The sequence below is a fragment of the Suillus clintonianus genome (assembly GCF_016758775.1).
Source record: "Suillus clintonianus strain FC179 chromosome Unknown DEU56scaffold_26, whole genome shotgun sequence".
Lineage (NCBI taxonomy): Eukaryota > Fungi > Basidiomycota > Agaricomycetes > Boletales > Suillaceae > Suillus > Suillus clintonianus.
The window spans coordinates 211,057-228,398 of record NW_024539250.1 but is presented as its reverse complement, the minus strand read 5'-3'; the positions used below and the strand labels follow the sequence as shown (position 1 = coordinate 228,398).

The following is a 17,342-nucleotide window of genomic DNA, read 5'->3' as shown; positions in this document are numbered from 1 at the left end:
AACACTATGCTTCGATCACCGGTCGATCGGTTGCGTAGACTGTGCTAACTCCTTACAGATCAGTCATGCAGCGGAGAGCTTTTTGTCGAGGTGTGACTTGAAGGCGCTCCGCCACCTTGCCTTTGCGTCACTTCAATTAGTAGAATATGTACTTCGATAGCTGTGATTTAAAGCCTCCATACAACTCTCACCGCAAAGACCATGAGCTGCGAGAGCGAGTTGAAGGATGCATTCCCTGCGTCTGCCCTATTGCTGCCAAACCCGGTTGCGGGATTGTTTACCGGATCTCTGGCTTGAAGTACTTGCCTTACGAACGCTGTGTTCCTCAAGGTGCAGAACACAATTTTTTTGGATGCAATATAGATTGTATAGATAAGCAAGACAATATGGATGATACAGCTCAGAAATACACCTAATGTCCCAAAAGTCCTATGCGTGGCAACCAAGCCAAAAGTCTACTACAAAGCGTCTGTTGCACAACCGAGATAATCGCGTACCTCATCCAGGCTGTGCAGCTGAGGCAGGAAACGAGAGCTTAGTGCCGAGACCAATAACTCGTGGTGTTCGTCATGGAAAGGTGTTTTGTTGTGGGCTATTTCGTGCAAGACGATATAGTACCTGTGGGGGCAAGGTTGGATGAACATATCGTGGCCGGTGATGCTCTACATCTACATACCAGTGAATATATGCCTCACCGAGCGACATGCCATATTCCAGGTCTGTGCACCATAACATGTAAGGGCTTTGATAGGTAGCATGAAGGTTGACCTACTTTTCGTGTAGTGCGCAAGGTTCAAGAAAATGAGCCGGTTGCGATTGAATCCCATCAAGTCATGATCATCTGGATGCCAGAAGATATTGAATATGGGGTTTTCAGTATTACTCAGGTCCAGAACTCTGTTGAGTCCATGAACAATGTTTGCAAAGTCCGATAATTCGCCTGTAGGAATGGGTAGATGTGTAGTAACTGCGACTGTTTATTTCATGCTGACGCCAAAAACGAGGGAACTTACTTTGTCGCCAAACTATCATAAGACCGGCGGCACCGTACACATCTGGAGTTCGTTCATTACCAAGACATGTTTATTAATAAAAACCCACGTACCAACGGCTTCCAAAGCGGTACTCTTGAGCTTAGTACAGTATTTGACGTCTTTCATCTTCCAAACAGCGGCTCCATGAGCTTGCGCAATGCTGTCCACTGCCACAAGTGAGATAAAGGCATTGCAAAAAGTCATGAGCAATTACCATCGTAGCCTCGTTTTCTCAAGACTTCCTTGTCCGTCTCCAATATTGCACCGTGACCACCGTATTTCCTATTTCGGAATCTGGACCTTATGATATTCCTACCACCATGCTGCCACCTATCAGACTCTTCTGAGTGCTTCTTCGCTAGCCTTTCGCGCTCTGGGGACTATTTAGCTCACAGTTTTAGTACATGACTCAAATATTTATTGTATTACCTTCTTCCTTAGCATGATCTTCAAAAACAGCGGCTCCATGAGCTTGCGCAATGTTGTCCACTGCCACAAGTGAGATAAAGGCATTGCAAAAAGTCATGAGCAATTACCATCGTAGCCTCGTTTTCTCAAGACTTCCTTGTCCGTCTCCAATATGGTCATCAGACTCAGAACATCGTGCTTCTTGTGAGTCTTGAAAAGAAGACGACAAAGTGCGACGGCAACACTAAAGAAATCCAGTCAGTGATATATGGGTGCAGAGGAACATGAATTCACTTACTCATACATGTCAAGGTTTTCCGTTTTTTTGAGCCATAGAACAACACGACCGCTTTCTTCTGTGGTGAGCTCGGCGGATACGTGAAATTCGGTGCTTTCTTTCTGACGCTCAGCCGAGATTCGGTAATTAGAGTCAAGTGTCTTGTCCACTGTGAGTCCTTTGCAACCTTTCACGAGAAAGAGTGATGGATCGTCCCACTTCCGGTGCACTGCACCCTTCTTGAGACGTTGCTCGTCAAACTCATGCATAAAGATGGGCAACTTCTCCAAAATCGCCTTTCGAACTTCCTCGCAGCGAGGCCACTTAGGTTGCTCGCCGTCTGGTTTCACGTTGTATTTGATGTGGGCACTCAAATATCCAGATCCCACTGATTCGTAGAGCTCTTTGACTCAGTTAGCGAAGTCCATATTCAAAGCACGGGAGGCTTAGCTGACTTTCGAGCAGCTCATCCTGGGGAGCCAACCAGACAAACTCTCCAAAGATCCGGCGGTTCTCCATGTCGTCAGCGAGCAGGATCTTAGATGCTGGAACGAGCTGGAATTCGTTGACGACGGGGTTATCTGGATGGGAGGACTTGAAGGTGCGATAGCCGACGAATATTGGAGCATTCTTCATCTTTTTCTTGTCCTCTTCGGCAAGCCCCTCATACCCAACCGCAATTCCACGAAGCTCGACAAGATACCTGCATTGATTATGAGCACAGCTGAGAGATGATTCTGCAGGGTATTCACGTACTTCTCAGGGCCCATTTTTTTGAGGAACTCCTTGGGGTCCTTCACCAGAATATTTACAATATCAGAACAATCAGGCTCGGCCTTGACACCGCAAGCTTTCAGAAAGCGATTTGCACGTTCTTCAAAGTCCACGAAGGTAAATAGTCGCCGGTAAAGGTGCTCTTCTCCGTATTGGCTACCACCGACGAAGCACTCCCGAGGTCGCATCAGGCGAGGTAGAACGAAATTTGAATATTGAGATGCGGGTTGTTCAACGGGGACGATAGGAATATCGGCAATTTGCTGAAGATCTCGAGGAGAGAGAACTGTTTGAATGGTGCACCGTTGAGAAAATGAGAGATAACCAAGTAGCATGTCTAACCTTGCTTTGTCGCGAGAAAGCCGAACCATCTCTTAGCTGTATTGGCATCCCTGGGCGGACTGGCCTTGAGAACCTCGATCACTTGTTTTGCCGATGGTGCTTCCCGCATCCTCAGTCGGCCGATGATCTTCCTATCGACAGAAGGATGGACTTTCAAGAACCACATCGTTGCCCATGATGGATCGGAATAAACCTTGATATGCGTTTCCGCTTCAGTTCCACGAATCCATGTGAAATACCAACAAGATCTCACCTCCTCGTAAGCGCCTACACATTCACGACTTTCTCGCATAGCTGGTATGAACGGCATGTTGTCGTATTTCGAAGGATCATACTCTGTATCATAGAGCTCATCAAACTTGCTCGCAAGGTACCCGAAGGCAGCACGTTGAACTTTAGGGTCAGGGTTCCCAGCAATCTCAATGAGCTTCTCCAAAGGTGGGTGTCGAAGGAATCCCATCTCGGTCAAAAGTAGCTCTGAAGCAGAGTCAGCTGAAAGCTAGAGAAGACATGCGGAAAGAAAAAAAATGTACCATCCTCGGAATCTTTGTCAATCCTGCGAGACCAAGCGAGAATCGGCAGGCCCAGCGGGCGAATCTCCGGGTGTGGAAGGTACAGTTCAGTGATGCAGTATTTCCCGCCTTTATCGCAAGGGAAGACAGGGTGCGTCCGGATGTCCTCCATCCTCTCCATGGCGTTTGGGTCAGTGGTCATGTATCTGATCATCTCAATTGCCGACCACGTGTTCTGTTGGTCTGCCCTGGAAAGTTATCAACGACGCTAAATCAAGCCCTTGAAATTTAACGCACTTGGCAAACAGCACTTCAATGTCAAGATGCCGCTTGACCCCGAACTCGCTGAGTACAGTGAGAACTTGTGGATCGAACAGGCTGACGGAGACGACTGGCAAATCACGAAAGACGTCCGCTTCCGGAAAATACGCTCCACCGGGTGGCTGGAATCCCATATTTGTTGCAATCCATGGGACGTTCTGCATGAGATCCTGTGCCTGAGATTTCATGTCACTGGACAACATGGACCAAATATTGCCCAGAACCGACAGGACACGGTTGGAGTACGTAGTGCTTTTGCGGATGTCATGAGCCGCATCGATCTGAGGGCTTATCAAGTGACTCAGCCAGTCCACAACGGACATTGGCTGCCACAGAAGCGATGAGGAAATGTGTTGTCGATCGAGAGGCCTGGTAAACGAAAACGGGATGGTGTCTGGAGGAAGAGCATCGTCCGACTGGAGCCAAGGGAGCCAAACGTTGGAATCAACAAACTTGGTGATGTTGCGAAGTTCCATAACACGCATGGAATTCCCAATTCGCGACTTGGCCTGCCCTGTCAGATGGGGCAGGAATGTGAGAGTACTTTCCTTCTTTTCTTCGTCTTCAAGCCCACTTATGAAGTTGACCCACCACCGCAGAAAACCGACCATCTCTTCCTCTTGCAAGGTCCTTCTGCTCAGTTCGCCCAGCACGTCTTCGAACGTACAGATCCGGACCTTATATTTCTCAGGAAGGGACCCACATAAACTACGCGGGTCGCCAGGTAACGGCGTCACGGTTGTAGGCAGGAGGTTCGGAAATTTGGTGTCAGATTCTCGAATGTCCTTAGTATACCGAATGCCGAAACTTGACAAGATGGGGAAGCAATCGTTGAGGGAATAGTCGACACAGTCGAAAAATGCATCTTTCAAGATTTTCGAGACTTTGCCCTCCGGAGTGGATGGTTGGAACGTGAAGTAGCGCATGACATATGAGGCCTTGGCTCTCGAAAGTGACGCCGAAGCATTGGCAGTCGGGACAACATCACCATTGACTGCAGGCCAAGTATCACGGACCTTGCAAATCTCCTGTTCATACACGAGTCTCGCAAGGAACCCACCAACGTACAGGAGTTCTTCATTCCACTCTGTGTGTATTATCAGCACGCCCCAAAGGAAAACGACGGAGAAGTTGGAACGAACTTGCGATATGACCATTTCTAAGCAATTGTGAGATAACTTTAAGTGCGAAAAATAAACACTCACGTTAGATCAATGGATCCTCGTTCTGCAGTGGAAATGAATTGGCAAGACATGTGCCCACCAATGCCAGTCGTCTGCGCTGTACTTCTACCCTGCGACTCATCAGCATATTTCTCATCAAACACGATGTAGACTTACGATAAAGATCCGGGCCATGTATTCCCTAAAAATAATGAAAAAATGACAATTTGCAAAGAAAAAAACAAGCAGCATACCCATCTAGCTGAGGAAATAGACCTTGCGGTCCCCTGAATACGCTTCCCATGTCAGGATCGCTCTTCTCCTCTGCTGCTCTTGCATCCTGTTCCCCTTTGGAGAACTGTAGTCACAGTGAGCACCAAGTAAACAACAAGATCGCTGAGGCTCACGTAAACCATGTGAAAAACCATGTTGGAAGGAGGATCCTTCCTCGTCATTGCCCTTAAGCCCTTATGGAGGTCCTTACTAGGAATAGTCGTCACTTGAGCCGAATATACCGCATATCTGGCACTACGAGTCCACCAGGGCCGGTGGTCATGAGTTGATGCTTGAGATACAACTTTGGTGACTTTGGGGGCTTCGCTCTTGAAGCCATCCCAAAAACCCTTGCGTTTCATAGGATTCTTTGAGCGATGTGCAGGAGATATATTTGTCCCCGCGGCGCGTGCCCAGTCCGTGAGTTCAACAGTAATTTCTTGGGCTGTAAAGACGAATCAATATGCTTCATGTGCCAAAATCGCAGCGTGCCACCCACTGGCTACTGAGAGTCCCTTGATGTTCATCGTGCCCTCCTTACTCCTCATCAACATACATTTGGGAACACGAATCGGGTTGGGTGCCTGTCTTGACTTGGCGATCGTTATGAGGACTTTGTTGTCGAAGAAAACAAGGGCATTTTCCACACTCGACATGAATGTCATGGTAGCTGCTAGGAACCGGGCCAGGTCGAATGGCTTCGGGATGGAATTTTCCATATCTTTTTTCAGCACCATTTCGATGGAAGTCCACTCACTCGGGGCACAGATATCCTCCAATGTATATAGCTGGAGGAAGATGTGAATAATGTACAACCTGTACTGAGCATCATAGCAAACCTGATCGCCTTCAAAGAATATCGACAGACTTTTGCCTGTCAGATAGACCGATTGATACTGTGTATCTAGTCAAGGAACAGGCTTGGCGCTCACATCCAGACAAGACCACAGGGCTGTCGGTAACACCGAAAACGCTGTAGAACCCTACAAAGAAAAATGCTATTAGGAGGCTAATTGAATGCGATACATGATTCTACGGACCACCGCCAAAGGCTTCGATCTCCTGTTCGTCCGGGTTGCAATCCGCTAGTAAAAACATGAGTGTCAGATTATTTGACGAAATATATGTAGAAACATCATACCAATCTTCATCAGCTGTCCCCAGTCCTTCTCTTCAAAGTAATCACCATTGTTGCGAACAATACATTTGAACAACTTTCAAGATCCTAAGCGATAATTTCGAGGACAACATCCCAAGCTCACCTCCGTAGTGTTCAAGTCTGGGACCGTACTATTGATGATTCCATTTAGTGCGTTACCATTTGCTCCCGCAGAATGTGTAGCATAGTCTCTCGTCTGAAATTCTATGAGGACCTTCGTGGCTCTTGCATCGTCAGCGTTCTGTAATAGCTCTCGAAATACTGGGCACTCCTCAGTCGACCGCGCTACGCAACATAGTGGAGCTCAGCGAACCTGTAAACTCTTCGGGATATCGAGCGAGCACTTTATCGACCAGTGCACGCTGGTTTACTGCTACTTTCTTCGGCGTCCTAGTCGCAGTCTGCGCACCTATTATCAGCCTATTGCGAGCGTGTAAGCGACTAGTACTACCCACCTCACTTGCCATGACGCCCGTGACTTATGCCGGTGTGCTGTTACTGTGGTTGTGAGGGGCTTATAGATTCGAAAGTATGAGGTGGTATTTACAGGCGCTGTACTGACTGTGAATGTGGAAACAAGCAGGCGCCATTTTCTTGCCTGTCGAACCTGAAGATAACGCTTCAGCTTTCAACCGCCACGGCGCTAACTCACCAAACCTTCAAGCTTTTTCATATGGCTTCAAGCAATGATTCTGCGTGAGTCCTTATTGTGACGTGATTGTGAGAGTAAGAGTTGAATGCGTTGGTTCAAGTAGCCTTCTCCAGCAGATTGTCGACATCCTACAGACCTCAACAATCGCTGAAGAAAGAGGAAAGGACGAAAGTTCTAAATTTTGGGCTGCATACAAAAAAGTGTCCAGTGAATATGACAACGACATGTTAGAGAGGTGTAATGGCAATATGGATATAGTCCTGATCTTCGTATGTGTGTTCTTATGTCAACACTAGTACTCCATGACAATTTACAAACGAACTAGGCTGGTCTGTTCTCAGCCGCCAATACTGCGTTCATCATTGCAATGCAACCGAATCCTGTCGACACTACCAATGCTCTTGTATTTCAACTCATCCAGATTACATTGTACGGCTCTTCTGCCGCCCAGCCAAACCTTTCGCCATCCACTAGTTACTCTCCTTCAAATGTCTGGACACAGGCGCTTGCATATGCAAGCCTTGCGTTCAGTCTTGTAGCCGCCTTTGGTGCTATGCTGGGCAAGCAATGGCTGGGTTATTACAAGACTGAACGTTATGGCCGTGGATCACTTAAAGCCCGATGCAAGCAAAGGCATCGCAAGTTTCTGGGGCTAAAAGCATGGCGGTTCGAAGATGTATTGCAGTTATTCCCAGTCCTTCTCCAGATCTCTTTGTTCCTCTTTGGACTGTCCCTCGGAGCTGCAATGTGGACGCAACAGCAAATCATTTCCATCCTCATCATTGCAACAACTGCTTGTGGCGCCCTCTGCCATGCCTGCACCATCTTGGTAGCTCTGAATTCTCCCGACTGTCCATTCCAGACGCCCGTCTCCTTAGCTATCCGAGCGGTCTTTCGTCATTTTTGCCCAAGTGCCGGTCGCCGGGAGGATGACGAACTTGATGAAGGTTCGAATGCGTCCGCCATGCAGTGGATTTTGGAGACTTCGACCAACCCTGATGTCATCGTGTCAGTGGTTGATTTGATGCTTACCATGCCCCGTTGGCCAACCGTAGATCTTACATTAGCATGTGAGCTTGTAGGGGACATGTTCGAAGCATGTTTCGGTGGCCAGGTGGTGGACAAAGACCGTGCACTGGTATTAGGAAGGGCGATGATCAACATCTTCTGGGATCGTCCAGGAGTAAATGATTTACTTCGTCGCAAAATCCCAGGAGAATGGATTCACTGGAGATCGTGGCGCAACATATATCTTCCTTGGGCACTGGAACAGTGTCATATCTCATTCCGTCGAATGACAGAAGCTGATGATACACATCCACGGCACCAAGCAGACACGCGCACTGCTCTGTATAGAGCCGTGGCTGCTGGCAGGGACGGATTTTCTAGTCCAGATCCTGAAACATACGTAGACCTGGTTTGGAATGGTCAATTTGGATTGGAACTCGATCTCCCGGGCATTGACTGGCTTGTGGACTGCGCACGTCAGTTCAACATCACCAACGATTTTGATGAGGCGGGGTATGCTCTCCTCTTACTTGGTGGTGTTCAGAAGGAATCGTCGTTCCTCAGTCAAACATCCCTCGCTCCATTGTTGAATAGCAGCCATCAATCCAACCATCAATCGCATAAATTGCGCCATAGCGCACTTCGTGCCGCTTGCCGGGCTCATGACTACAAAAACAACTCACCCTGCGATCCAACTTTCTCAAAGGCTGTCCTGATGGCCATATGTCCCCCCATCCCGAGCGGACACAACATAGACGATTTTTTGATCGCTAATGCAATTCAGCTGCTCAACTTCACTGAGTGGCCCAAAGATGACGATCTAGCAGGTTCCCCTCTGCTCGACATTCAGCGTCTGGTGCTCCTTGCATTGCCGGTACCGAAACTTGACGATCCCGCGAAGTATACTAGTTACTGCCACGCACTCATTCGTTTCATGCGTACGGATAGACGCGATGACTCCAAACGTACCGCCTTGCGTATAGCTTGTGGTCTGAGACAAGACCTGACTGCAGGTTACGGGTGGTTAAAAGCCCAGGTCATCTCCGAACTTTCCTCAGCTCTCCTCACCATAGTTCCATACGGTTTCGATGTTGACGATGATTTCCACTATCTCCGTCTCATCTTCGTTCTGTCAACCAGTGTCGATTGGCTCCCTCATTTGCTCGAGGATGGCCACATTGACAGGTGCATCAGAATTCTTCTTGATTTTTGTGACCAACCTCCTTGCCTCTTTTACCTCTTCGGAATCTTCATTCGCGCTCCTCAACTCGCCGCCCAGTCAATCACCACGAGGAAACAGTGGTGGGACCTGATGAGGAAGGCATGGCATGCTGCCGGCGGCCTCTCTGACGTACATCACAATTCTGATGTTCTGGATGATGGTATCGAGATCCTTAAAGTTCTTGTCAGGGGCACAGAGATGCACATGCCACAGGATGCTACTATAAACGAGCTTGAAATCCTTCGTAGGGGGCTAAGCGGCACTCTTGACAAGTTGGCATTGCGAGAAACACCGGAGAACGAGAGTATTGAATCTGCAGTGAGAGGTTTGAAGGATATGGTAGATCGTAAACTTAATGCGGAGTGAGTCGCAGTACATATCATGAGTTTATAGTCGCATCATCTTGCATGTACTCCCAAGTAGTTTTAAGAATCTGTCACTGTACTAGATATTTGACATTATCTTCGTCGCAACGGGGACCTCAACTGCCTCTGCGTTCTTGGTGAACAATCGGAGCTCAGCAAAAAACTCATTCTCAAATTTGAAAAGTTGGCTCATCTAAAGTCAAAGAGATCACCTCAATGGCCTGGAAGCTTCTCAAGAGATCAAAATCTGGACTCGAGGACTTCCTTTGAAATTCCAATGACGACTCTCATTAAGCATGCTTCAGTTTAGTGAGTCGTCGGTATTTCGGATCCTGATGTTTATTCACGTTCAATAGTTTCCACCGTGCTTCCTCCTTACAGATCAGTCATGCTGCGAAGAACTTTTTGTCAAAGTGTCGACGGTACTCTGCGACCTTGCATTTGCGTCGCTTTGATTAGTGGAGCACGAACTTCGATAGCTGTGATTTAAACCCTTCGTACATCTCTCACCGCAAAGACCACGAGCTGCGAGAACGGGTTGAAGGAATGCATTCCCTACATATATCCTATTGCCGCCAAACCTGGTTGCGTCAGTGCATGCCCGCACGAGTGGTGGATTATTTGTTCGATCTCTGGCTTGAAGCACTTGGGACGCCTTATCCACGCAGCATTCCTCTAACGTGCAGAACACAAAACTTGCGTGCAATATAGGTTGATTGGGTATAGATAAGCAAGACGACATGGATGATATAACTCAGAAATACACCTAATGTCCCAAGAGTCCTATGTATGGCAACCAAGCCAAATATCACTACAAAGCGTCTGTTGCACAACCGAGATAATCGCGGACGTCTTCCAAGTTGTGCAGGTGCGGTAGGAAACGAGAGCTTAGTGCCGAGACCAATAACTCGTGGTGTTCGTCATGGAAAGGTGTTTTGTTGTGGGCTATTTCGTGCAAGACGATGTAGTACCTGTGGGGGCAAGGTTGAATGAATATATCGTGGCCGGTGATGCTCTACATCTACATACCAGTGAATATATGCCTCACCGAGCGACATGCCGTATTCCAGGTCTGTGCAACATAACATGTAAGGGCTTTGATAGGTAGCATGAAGGTTGACCTACTTCTCGTGTAGTGCGCAAGGTTCAAGAAAATGAGCCGGTTGCGATTGAACCCCATCAAGTCATGATCATCTGGATGCCAGAAGATATTGAATATGGGGTGTTCATTATTACTCAGGTCCAGAACTCCGTTGAGTCCATGAACTATGTTTGCAAATTCCGACAATTCGCCTGTAGGAATGGGTAGATTTGTAGTAACTGCGACTGTGTTATTTCATGCTGACGCTAAAACGAGGGAACTTACTTTGTCGCCAAACTGTCAGGAGACCGGCGGCACCGTGCACATCTGGAGTTCGTTCATTACCAAGACATGTTTATTAATAAAGACCCACGTACCAACGACTTCGAGAGCGGTACTCTTGAGCTCAGTACAGTATTTGACGTCTTTCATCTTCCTGCTTGCACCACTGTATTCCCTATTTCGGATCTGCTGTTCTTCTGGGCTGGCCTGTCCTTTGGCACACTGGTCCATTATTTCATCGATCGCATGGCCTTGATGAAATGAGCTCGCTGAGGGACTTGAGGTATAATATGAGACATACTAATTCCCCCGGGGTCGACTTTACCGGCATTCTTGGATCCTCTCGACTGCCACCTGAAGAAGTCAAGGAATCTGGACCGTACGCGGGTAGTCCCATACTGCCCTGCGCCGGACTCCTCTGCACGCTTCTTCGCTAGCCTTTCGCGCTCTGTGGGGTGATTGGTTAATAAGGCTAGGCAGCTGGCTCAAAGACGCATTGCATACCTTCCTCCTTTTTCTTGTCTTCAAGAATAGCGGCTTCGTGAGCTTTCGCAATCCTGTCCACTGCCACAAGTGAGATATAGGTATTGCAAAAGTCATGAGCAATTACCATCATAGCCTCGGTTCCTCAAGACTTCTTTGTCCGTCTCCAATATAGTCATCAGACTCAGAACATCATGCTTCTTGTGAGTCTTGAAAAGAAGACGACAAAGTGCGACGGCAACACTAAAGAAATCCCGTCAGTGATATATGGGTGCAGAGGAACATGAATTCACTTACTCATACATGTCAAGGTTTTCCGTTTTTTTGAGCCATAGAACAACACGACCGCTTTCTTCTGTGGTGATCTCAGCGGATACGTGAAATTCGGTGCTTTCTTTCTGACGCTCAGCCGAGATTCGGTAACCAGATTCAAGTCTCTTGTCCACTGTGAGTTCTTTGCAACCTTTTACGAGAAAGAGTGATGTATCGTTCCACTTCCGGTGCACTGCACCCTTCTTGAGACGTTGCTCGTCAAACTCATGCATAAAGATGGGCAACTTCTCCAAAATCGCCTTTCGAACTTCCTCGCAGCGAGGCCACTTAGGTTGCTCGCTCACCGGTTTCACGTTGTATTTGATGTGGGCACTTAAATATCCAGATCCCACTGATTCGTAGAGCTCTTTGACTCAGTTAGCGAAGTCCATATTCAAAGCACGGGAGGCTTAGCTGACTTTCGAGCAGCTCATCCTGGGGAGCCAACCAGACAAACTCTCCAAAGATCCGGCGGTTCTCCATGTCGTCAGCGAGCAGGATCTTAGATGCTGGAACGAGCTGGAATTCGTTGACGACGGGGTTATCTGGATGGGAGGACTTGAAGGTGCGATAGCCGACGAATATTGGAGCATTCTTCATCTTTTTCTTGTCCTCTTCGGCAAGCCCCTCATACCCAACCGCAATTCCACGAAGCTCGACAAGATACCTGCATTGATGATGAGCACAGAGATGATTCTGCAGGGTATTCACGTACTTCTCAGAGTCCGTTTTTTTGAGGAACTCCTTAGGGTCCTTTATCAGAATATTTACAATGTCAGAACAATCAGGCTTCGCTTTGACACCGCAAGCTTTCAAAAACCGATTTGCACGTTCTTCAAAGTTGACGAAGGTAAATAGTCGCCGGTAAAGGTGATCTTCTCCGTATTGGCTACCACCGATGAAGCACTCCCAAGGTGGCACCATACGAATGGTGTACTCAGCGCAGTCCGGATCTTGAGATGCACGTTCCTTGACGGGGACGATAGGAATCTTAGCAATTTCTTGAAGATCCCCAGGAGAGAGCACTGTACGAACATTCAGAAAACGAGAGATGGGCAAAAAAACGTTTCTAACCTTGCTTTGTTGCAAGAAAGGTGAACCATTTTATCGCCATGTCGGTGTCCTTGGGCGGACTGGCCTTGAAAACCTCGATCACTTGTTTTGCCGATGGTGCTTCCCGCATCCTCAGTCGGCCGATGATCTTCCTATCGACTGAAGGATGGACTCTCTGGAACCCCATCAATGCCCATGATGGATCGGAATAAACCTTGATGTGCGTTTTCCACTTCAGTTCCACGAATCCACGTGAGATACCAACAAAATCTTACCTCTTCGTAAGCGCCTACACATTCACGATTGTCTCGCATAGCTGGTATGAACGGCATGTCGTCGTATCTCGAAGGATCATACTCTGTATCATAGAGCTCATCAAACTTGCTCGTAAGGTACCCGAAGGCAGCACGTTGAACTTTAGGGTCAGGGTTCCCAGCAATCTCAATGAGCTTCTCCAAAGGCGGGTGTCGAAGGAATCCCATATCGGTCAAGAGTTGCTCTGCAATTGAGTCAGCTGAAAGCTAGAGAAGACATGCGGAAGGAAAACAATGTACCATCCTCGGAATCTTTGTCGATCTTGCGCGACCAGGCGAGAATTGGTAGGCCCAGCGGGCGAATATCCTCATGTGGAAGGTACAAGTCAGTGATGCAATATTTCCCGCCTTTATCGCAAGGGAAGACAGCGTGCGTCCGGATGTCCTCCATCCTCTCCATGGCGTTTGGGTCGGTGCTGATGTATCTGATCATCTCAATTGCCGACCACGTGCTTAATTTGTCTGCCCTGGAAAGTTGTCAACAATGTTAAATCATGGCCTTAAAATTTAACGCACTTGGCAAACAACTCTTCAAAGTCAAGATGCCGCTTGACCCCGAACTCGCTGAGTACAGTGAGAACTTGTGGATCGAACAGGCTGACGGAGACGACTGGCAAATCACGAAAGACGTCCGCTTCCGGAAAATACGCTCCACCGGGTGGCTGGAACCCCATATTTGTTGCAATCCATGGGACGTTCTGCATGAGATCCTTTGCCTGAGATTTCATGTCACTAGACAACATGGACCAAATATTGCCCAGAACCCCCAGGACACGGTTGGAGTACGTAGCGCTTTTGCGGATGTCATGAGCCGCGTCGATCTGAGGGCTTATCAAGTGACTCAGCCAGTCCACAACGGACATTGGCTGCCACAGAAGCGATGAGGAAATGTGTTGTCGATCCAGAGGCCTGGTAAACGAAAACGGGATGGTGTCTGGAGGAAGAGCATCGTCCGACTGGAGCCAAGGGAGCCAAACGTTGGAATCAACAAACTTGGTGATATTGCGAAGTTCCATAACACGCATGGGATTGGAATTCCCAATTCGCGACTTGGCCTGCCCTGTCAGATGGGGCAGGAATGTGAGAGTCCTTTCCTTCTCTTCTTCGTCTTCAAGCCCACTTATGAAGTTGACCCACCACCGCAGACAACCGACCATCTCTTCCTCTTGCAAGGTCCTTGTGCCCAGTTCGCCCAGCACATCTTGAAACGTGTACTCCCGGACCTGATATTTCTCAGGGAGTGAGTCCACTAAACTAGGCGGGTCGCCAGGTGACGTCGGAAGACGTGTAGGCACCAATTTCATGAAGGGGGCGAAATCGACGTGAGAGTTCCGAACTTCCTTAGTGTAACGAATACCGGAATTTGTCAAGACGGGAAAATGATCGTTGAAAGAATAGTCGAAGCAGTCGAAAAACGCTTCTTGCAAGATTTTCGAGACTTTGGCGTCCGGAGTGGATGGTAGGAACGTGAAGTAGCGCATGGCATATGTGGCCTTTTCTCTTGAAGATAATGCCGAAGCGTTAGCTGTCGGGACAACAGTATCGTTGACTCTAGGCCAAACATCCCGGACCTTGCGAATCTCCTGTTCATACACGAGCCTCGCAAGGAACCCACCAACATACAGGAGTTCTTCATTCCACTCTGGGTGAATTATCAGTACGCCTTAAAGGAAACCGATGAAGAGGTTGGCACGAACTTGCGACATGACCGTTTCTAAGCAATCGTGAGATAACTTTAAGTGCGAAAAATAAGTACTCACGTTAGATCAATGGATCCTCGTTCCACAGTGGGAATAAATCGGCCAGACATGTGTCCACCAATACCAGTCGTCTGCGCTGTACTTTGACCCTGCGACTCATCAGCATGTTTCTCATCGAACGCAATGTAGAACCTACGATGAAGATCCGGGACATGTATTCCCTAAAAATAAAAATAATGATAACATGACAACGTGCACAGATAAAAACAAGCAGCATACCCATCTAACTGGGGAAATAGACCTTGCGGTCCTCTGAACACGCTTCCCATTTCAGGGTCGCTATTCTCCTCTGCTGTTCTTGCATCCTGCTCCTCTTTGGAGAACTGTATTTATGATGAGCACAAAGTTAACAACGAGATCACTGCAAGACTCACGTAGACCATCTCAAAATCGAAGTGGGAAGGAGGATCTTTCTTGGTCATTGCTCTTAAGCCCTTGTGAAGGTCCTTGCTAGGAGTAGTCGTCACTTGAGCCGAATATACCGCATATTTGGCACTATGGGTCCACCAGGGCCGGTTGTCATAAGTTGATGCTCGAGATACGACTTTGGAGACTTTGGCGACTTTGGCGATTTCGCGCTTGGAGATATCCCAGAAACCTTTGCGTTTCACAGGATTCTTTGGTTGATTTTCGGTGCCAGAGTGATGTGAGGATGTTAGCTTCGTTCCTACGGCGCGTGCCCAGTCCGTGAGTTCAACGGTAATTTCTTGGGCTGTAAGGTCGATTCAGTATCTTCACGTGTCAAAAATGCAACGTGTCACCCACTAACTACTGAGAGTTCCTTGATATTCATCGTGCCCTCCTTGCTCCTCGGCACCATATCTTTGGGAACACGAATCAGGCTGGGTACGTGCCTAGACTTATTGATCTTCATGAAGACTTTGTTGTCGAAAAAAACATGGGCGTTTTCCACAGTCGACATGAATGTCATGGTAGCTGCCAGGAAACGGGCCAAGTCGAATGGTTTCGGGAAGGAAACTTGCAAATCTTCCTTCAACTCCATCTCGATGGAAGTCCACTCGCTCGGGGCACAATCATCGTCCAGCGTATATAGCTGGAGGAACATTTGAGCAATGCGGAGCAAGCTTACTGAGCTTCATAGCATACCTGATCGCCCCGAAAAAATATCGACAGACTTTTGCCTGTCAGATGTAACGATCTAAATGGTAGATCTGGTTAAGGAAAGGGTTTGGCGCTTACCTCCAGACAAGACCAGCGGGCTGTCGGTGATACTGAAGACACTGTAGAACCCTACACAAAACAACATCATGAGGAGGCTAATTGAAGGCGATCACGAATCTACGAACCGACGCCAAATGCTCCAATCTTCTGTTCGTCCGGGTTGCCATCCGCTGGTAACACTTAGTGCAAATTATTCGACGAAAGAGTCATCATACCAATCTTCGTCAGTCGTCCCCAGTCCTTCTCTTCGAAAAAATCACCGTTGTTGCGAACAACCCATTTGAACAACTGTTGGGATGCTAAGCACCAATTCCGAAGGCAGCACTACCCCAAGCTCACCTTCGAATTGCTCAAGTCCGGGATATCGGTCGTGCCATTGATTCCATTTGTCTTGCCATTTGCTTCCACAGAATGTGAAGCGTAGGCCTTCGTCTGAAACTCTATTACGACTTTCGTGGCTCTGGCGTCGTCAGCATTCTGTAATAGCTCTCGAAACACTGGGCGCTCTTCAGTCCATCGCGCTACGTAATAGTGTGGACCAACGAACCTGTAAACTCTTCGGGATATCGAGCAAGCACTTTATCGACCAGCGCACGCTGGTTCACTTCTACTCTCTTGGCTCTCCCATTACTGGTCGCAGTCTGTACACTTAGTCTAGTGCGAGCGCCTAATATGGAAACTACCCACCTTGCTCGCCATTCATGCGCTAATGGTCTTCAGGTATTGAAAATTTTGCTTTTGCTGGTGTCCAGCGTTGAAACGTTGAAAGGGTATAGAGAAACGAAAGATGCTGTGGTATTTAAAGCTGTGGTGTTGGCTGTGAATGTGAAAGTAAGTAGGCGTCTGCTGGCATGTCGAGAATAACGTTTGATGTAAAGAAATCCACAGCCATTGACCATGCGGCAGTAGTCACACATACTTAGACGCCCAACAATGTTTCATTCAGAACTATAATGTAGCAACCGCGTAAATGGAAGAATCTCGTCGGGGCCACTCCGATCATTGTATCCAGCAAAAACGGGATGTAGTCTGATGCAGTGTTGTCGTAGACTCGTAGCCCTGTGTCCTGGCGCATTGAAAGCTGACCATCATATGGAAAGAAGACAGTCGTTCCTTCTTTATCCCATCATGCGTTCAATGGTCTTGCTGCAGAAGACCGCTCCGATTACTAGCCACTGGCGTAAGACATTACCTTTTATCATTTGATAGGACGTTTTTGGTGCCTCAAGGCCTTATGCATATGATTCGACGCTGGAATGGGTCAAGGGATCAAAGGGAAACGTTGGCAGGTTGGCACTATATCGTCAAGAAATGGAACCCATCCTCCCCAGTCTCCAGCCTTCAAAACTGCAGGTACCTCAAAGC

The 17,342-nt window shown here is 48.0% G+C and overlaps 3 protein-coding genes across 3 annotated transcripts; 1 reads left to right on the top strand and 2 right to left on the bottom strand.

The window, feature by feature from the left end:
• Positions 1-283: 283 nt before the first annotated feature.
• On the bottom strand, positions 284-6,730 carry DEU56DRAFT_797013 (uncharacterized protein; the record flags this gene model as incomplete). The annotated part of the gene is made up of 28 exons (XM_041352925.1): positions 284-618; positions 677-719; positions 773-967; positions 1,014-1,055; positions 1,106-1,194; positions 1,335-1,407; positions 1,464-1,523; positions 1,571-1,686; positions 1,741-2,122; positions 2,175-2,422; positions 2,476-2,779; positions 2,836-3,028; positions 3,089-3,312; positions 3,369-3,595; positions 3,645-4,755; positions 4,811-4,827; positions 4,874-4,962; positions 5,009-5,033; positions 5,086-5,189; positions 5,239-5,549; positions 5,604-5,892; positions 5,944-6,008; positions 6,037-6,087; positions 6,145-6,189; positions 6,246-6,318; positions 6,367-6,524; positions 6,577-6,664; positions 6,719-6,730. The coding sequence occupies 28 exons, from the start codon at positions 6,728-6,730 to the stop codon at positions 459-461; spliced, it is 4,794 nt and encodes a 1,597-aa protein (XP_041209702.1). The 3' UTR covers positions 284-458.
• Positions 6,731-7,076: 346 nt separating this feature from the next.
• On the top strand, positions 7,077-7,486 carry DEU56DRAFT_694389 (uncharacterized protein; the record flags this gene model as incomplete). Its single annotated transcript, XM_041347197.1, has 2 exons — positions 7,077-7,184; positions 7,241-7,486. Coding segments are annotated over 2 exons (354 nt in total), but the record flags the coding sequence as incomplete, so codon positions are not given.
• A 2,612-nt stretch (positions 7,487-10,098) lies between these two features.
• Positions 10,099-17,065, bottom strand: DEU56DRAFT_797004 (uncharacterized protein). The gene is made up of 29 exons (XM_041352924.1): positions 16,866-17,065; positions 16,665-16,808; positions 16,525-16,618; positions 16,317-16,474; positions 16,193-16,265; positions 16,103-16,147; positions 15,996-16,046; positions 15,903-15,937; positions 15,561-15,849; positions 15,170-15,507; positions 15,015-15,118; positions 14,932-14,956; positions 14,796-14,884; positions 14,733-14,749; positions 13,552-14,677; positions 13,276-13,502; positions 12,997-13,220; positions 12,743-12,935; positions 12,384-12,693; positions 12,088-12,335; positions 11,654-12,035; positions 11,484-11,599; positions 11,378-11,437; positions 11,175-11,321; positions 10,969-11,124; positions 10,877-10,918; positions 10,636-10,830; positions 10,540-10,582; positions 10,099-10,481 (listed from the first exon to the last, which is right to left on the bottom strand). The coding sequence occupies exons 2-29, from the start codon at positions 16,674-16,676 to the stop codon at positions 10,322-10,324; spliced, it is 4,959 nt and encodes a 1,652-aa protein (XP_041209700.1). The 5' UTR covers positions 16,677-16,808; positions 16,866-17,065; the 3' UTR covers positions 10,099-10,321.
• Between the last annotated feature and the right edge of the window lie 277 nt (positions 17,066-17,342).

What these genes read in the sequence shown, in the direction of transcription:
- DEU56DRAFT_797004 (XM_041352924.1), bottom strand. An exon ending in ATATCCCGAAGAGTTTACAG is followed by an intron (nt 16,475 to 16,524) that starts GTTCGTTGGTCC and finishes AAGAGCGCCCAG; the next exon opens with TGTTTCGAGAGCTATTACAG. An exon ending in CAAGGAACTCTCAGTAGTTA is followed by an intron (nt 15,508 to 15,560) that starts GTGGGTGACACG and finishes TCGACCTTACAG; the next exon opens with CCCAAGAAATTACCGTTGAA.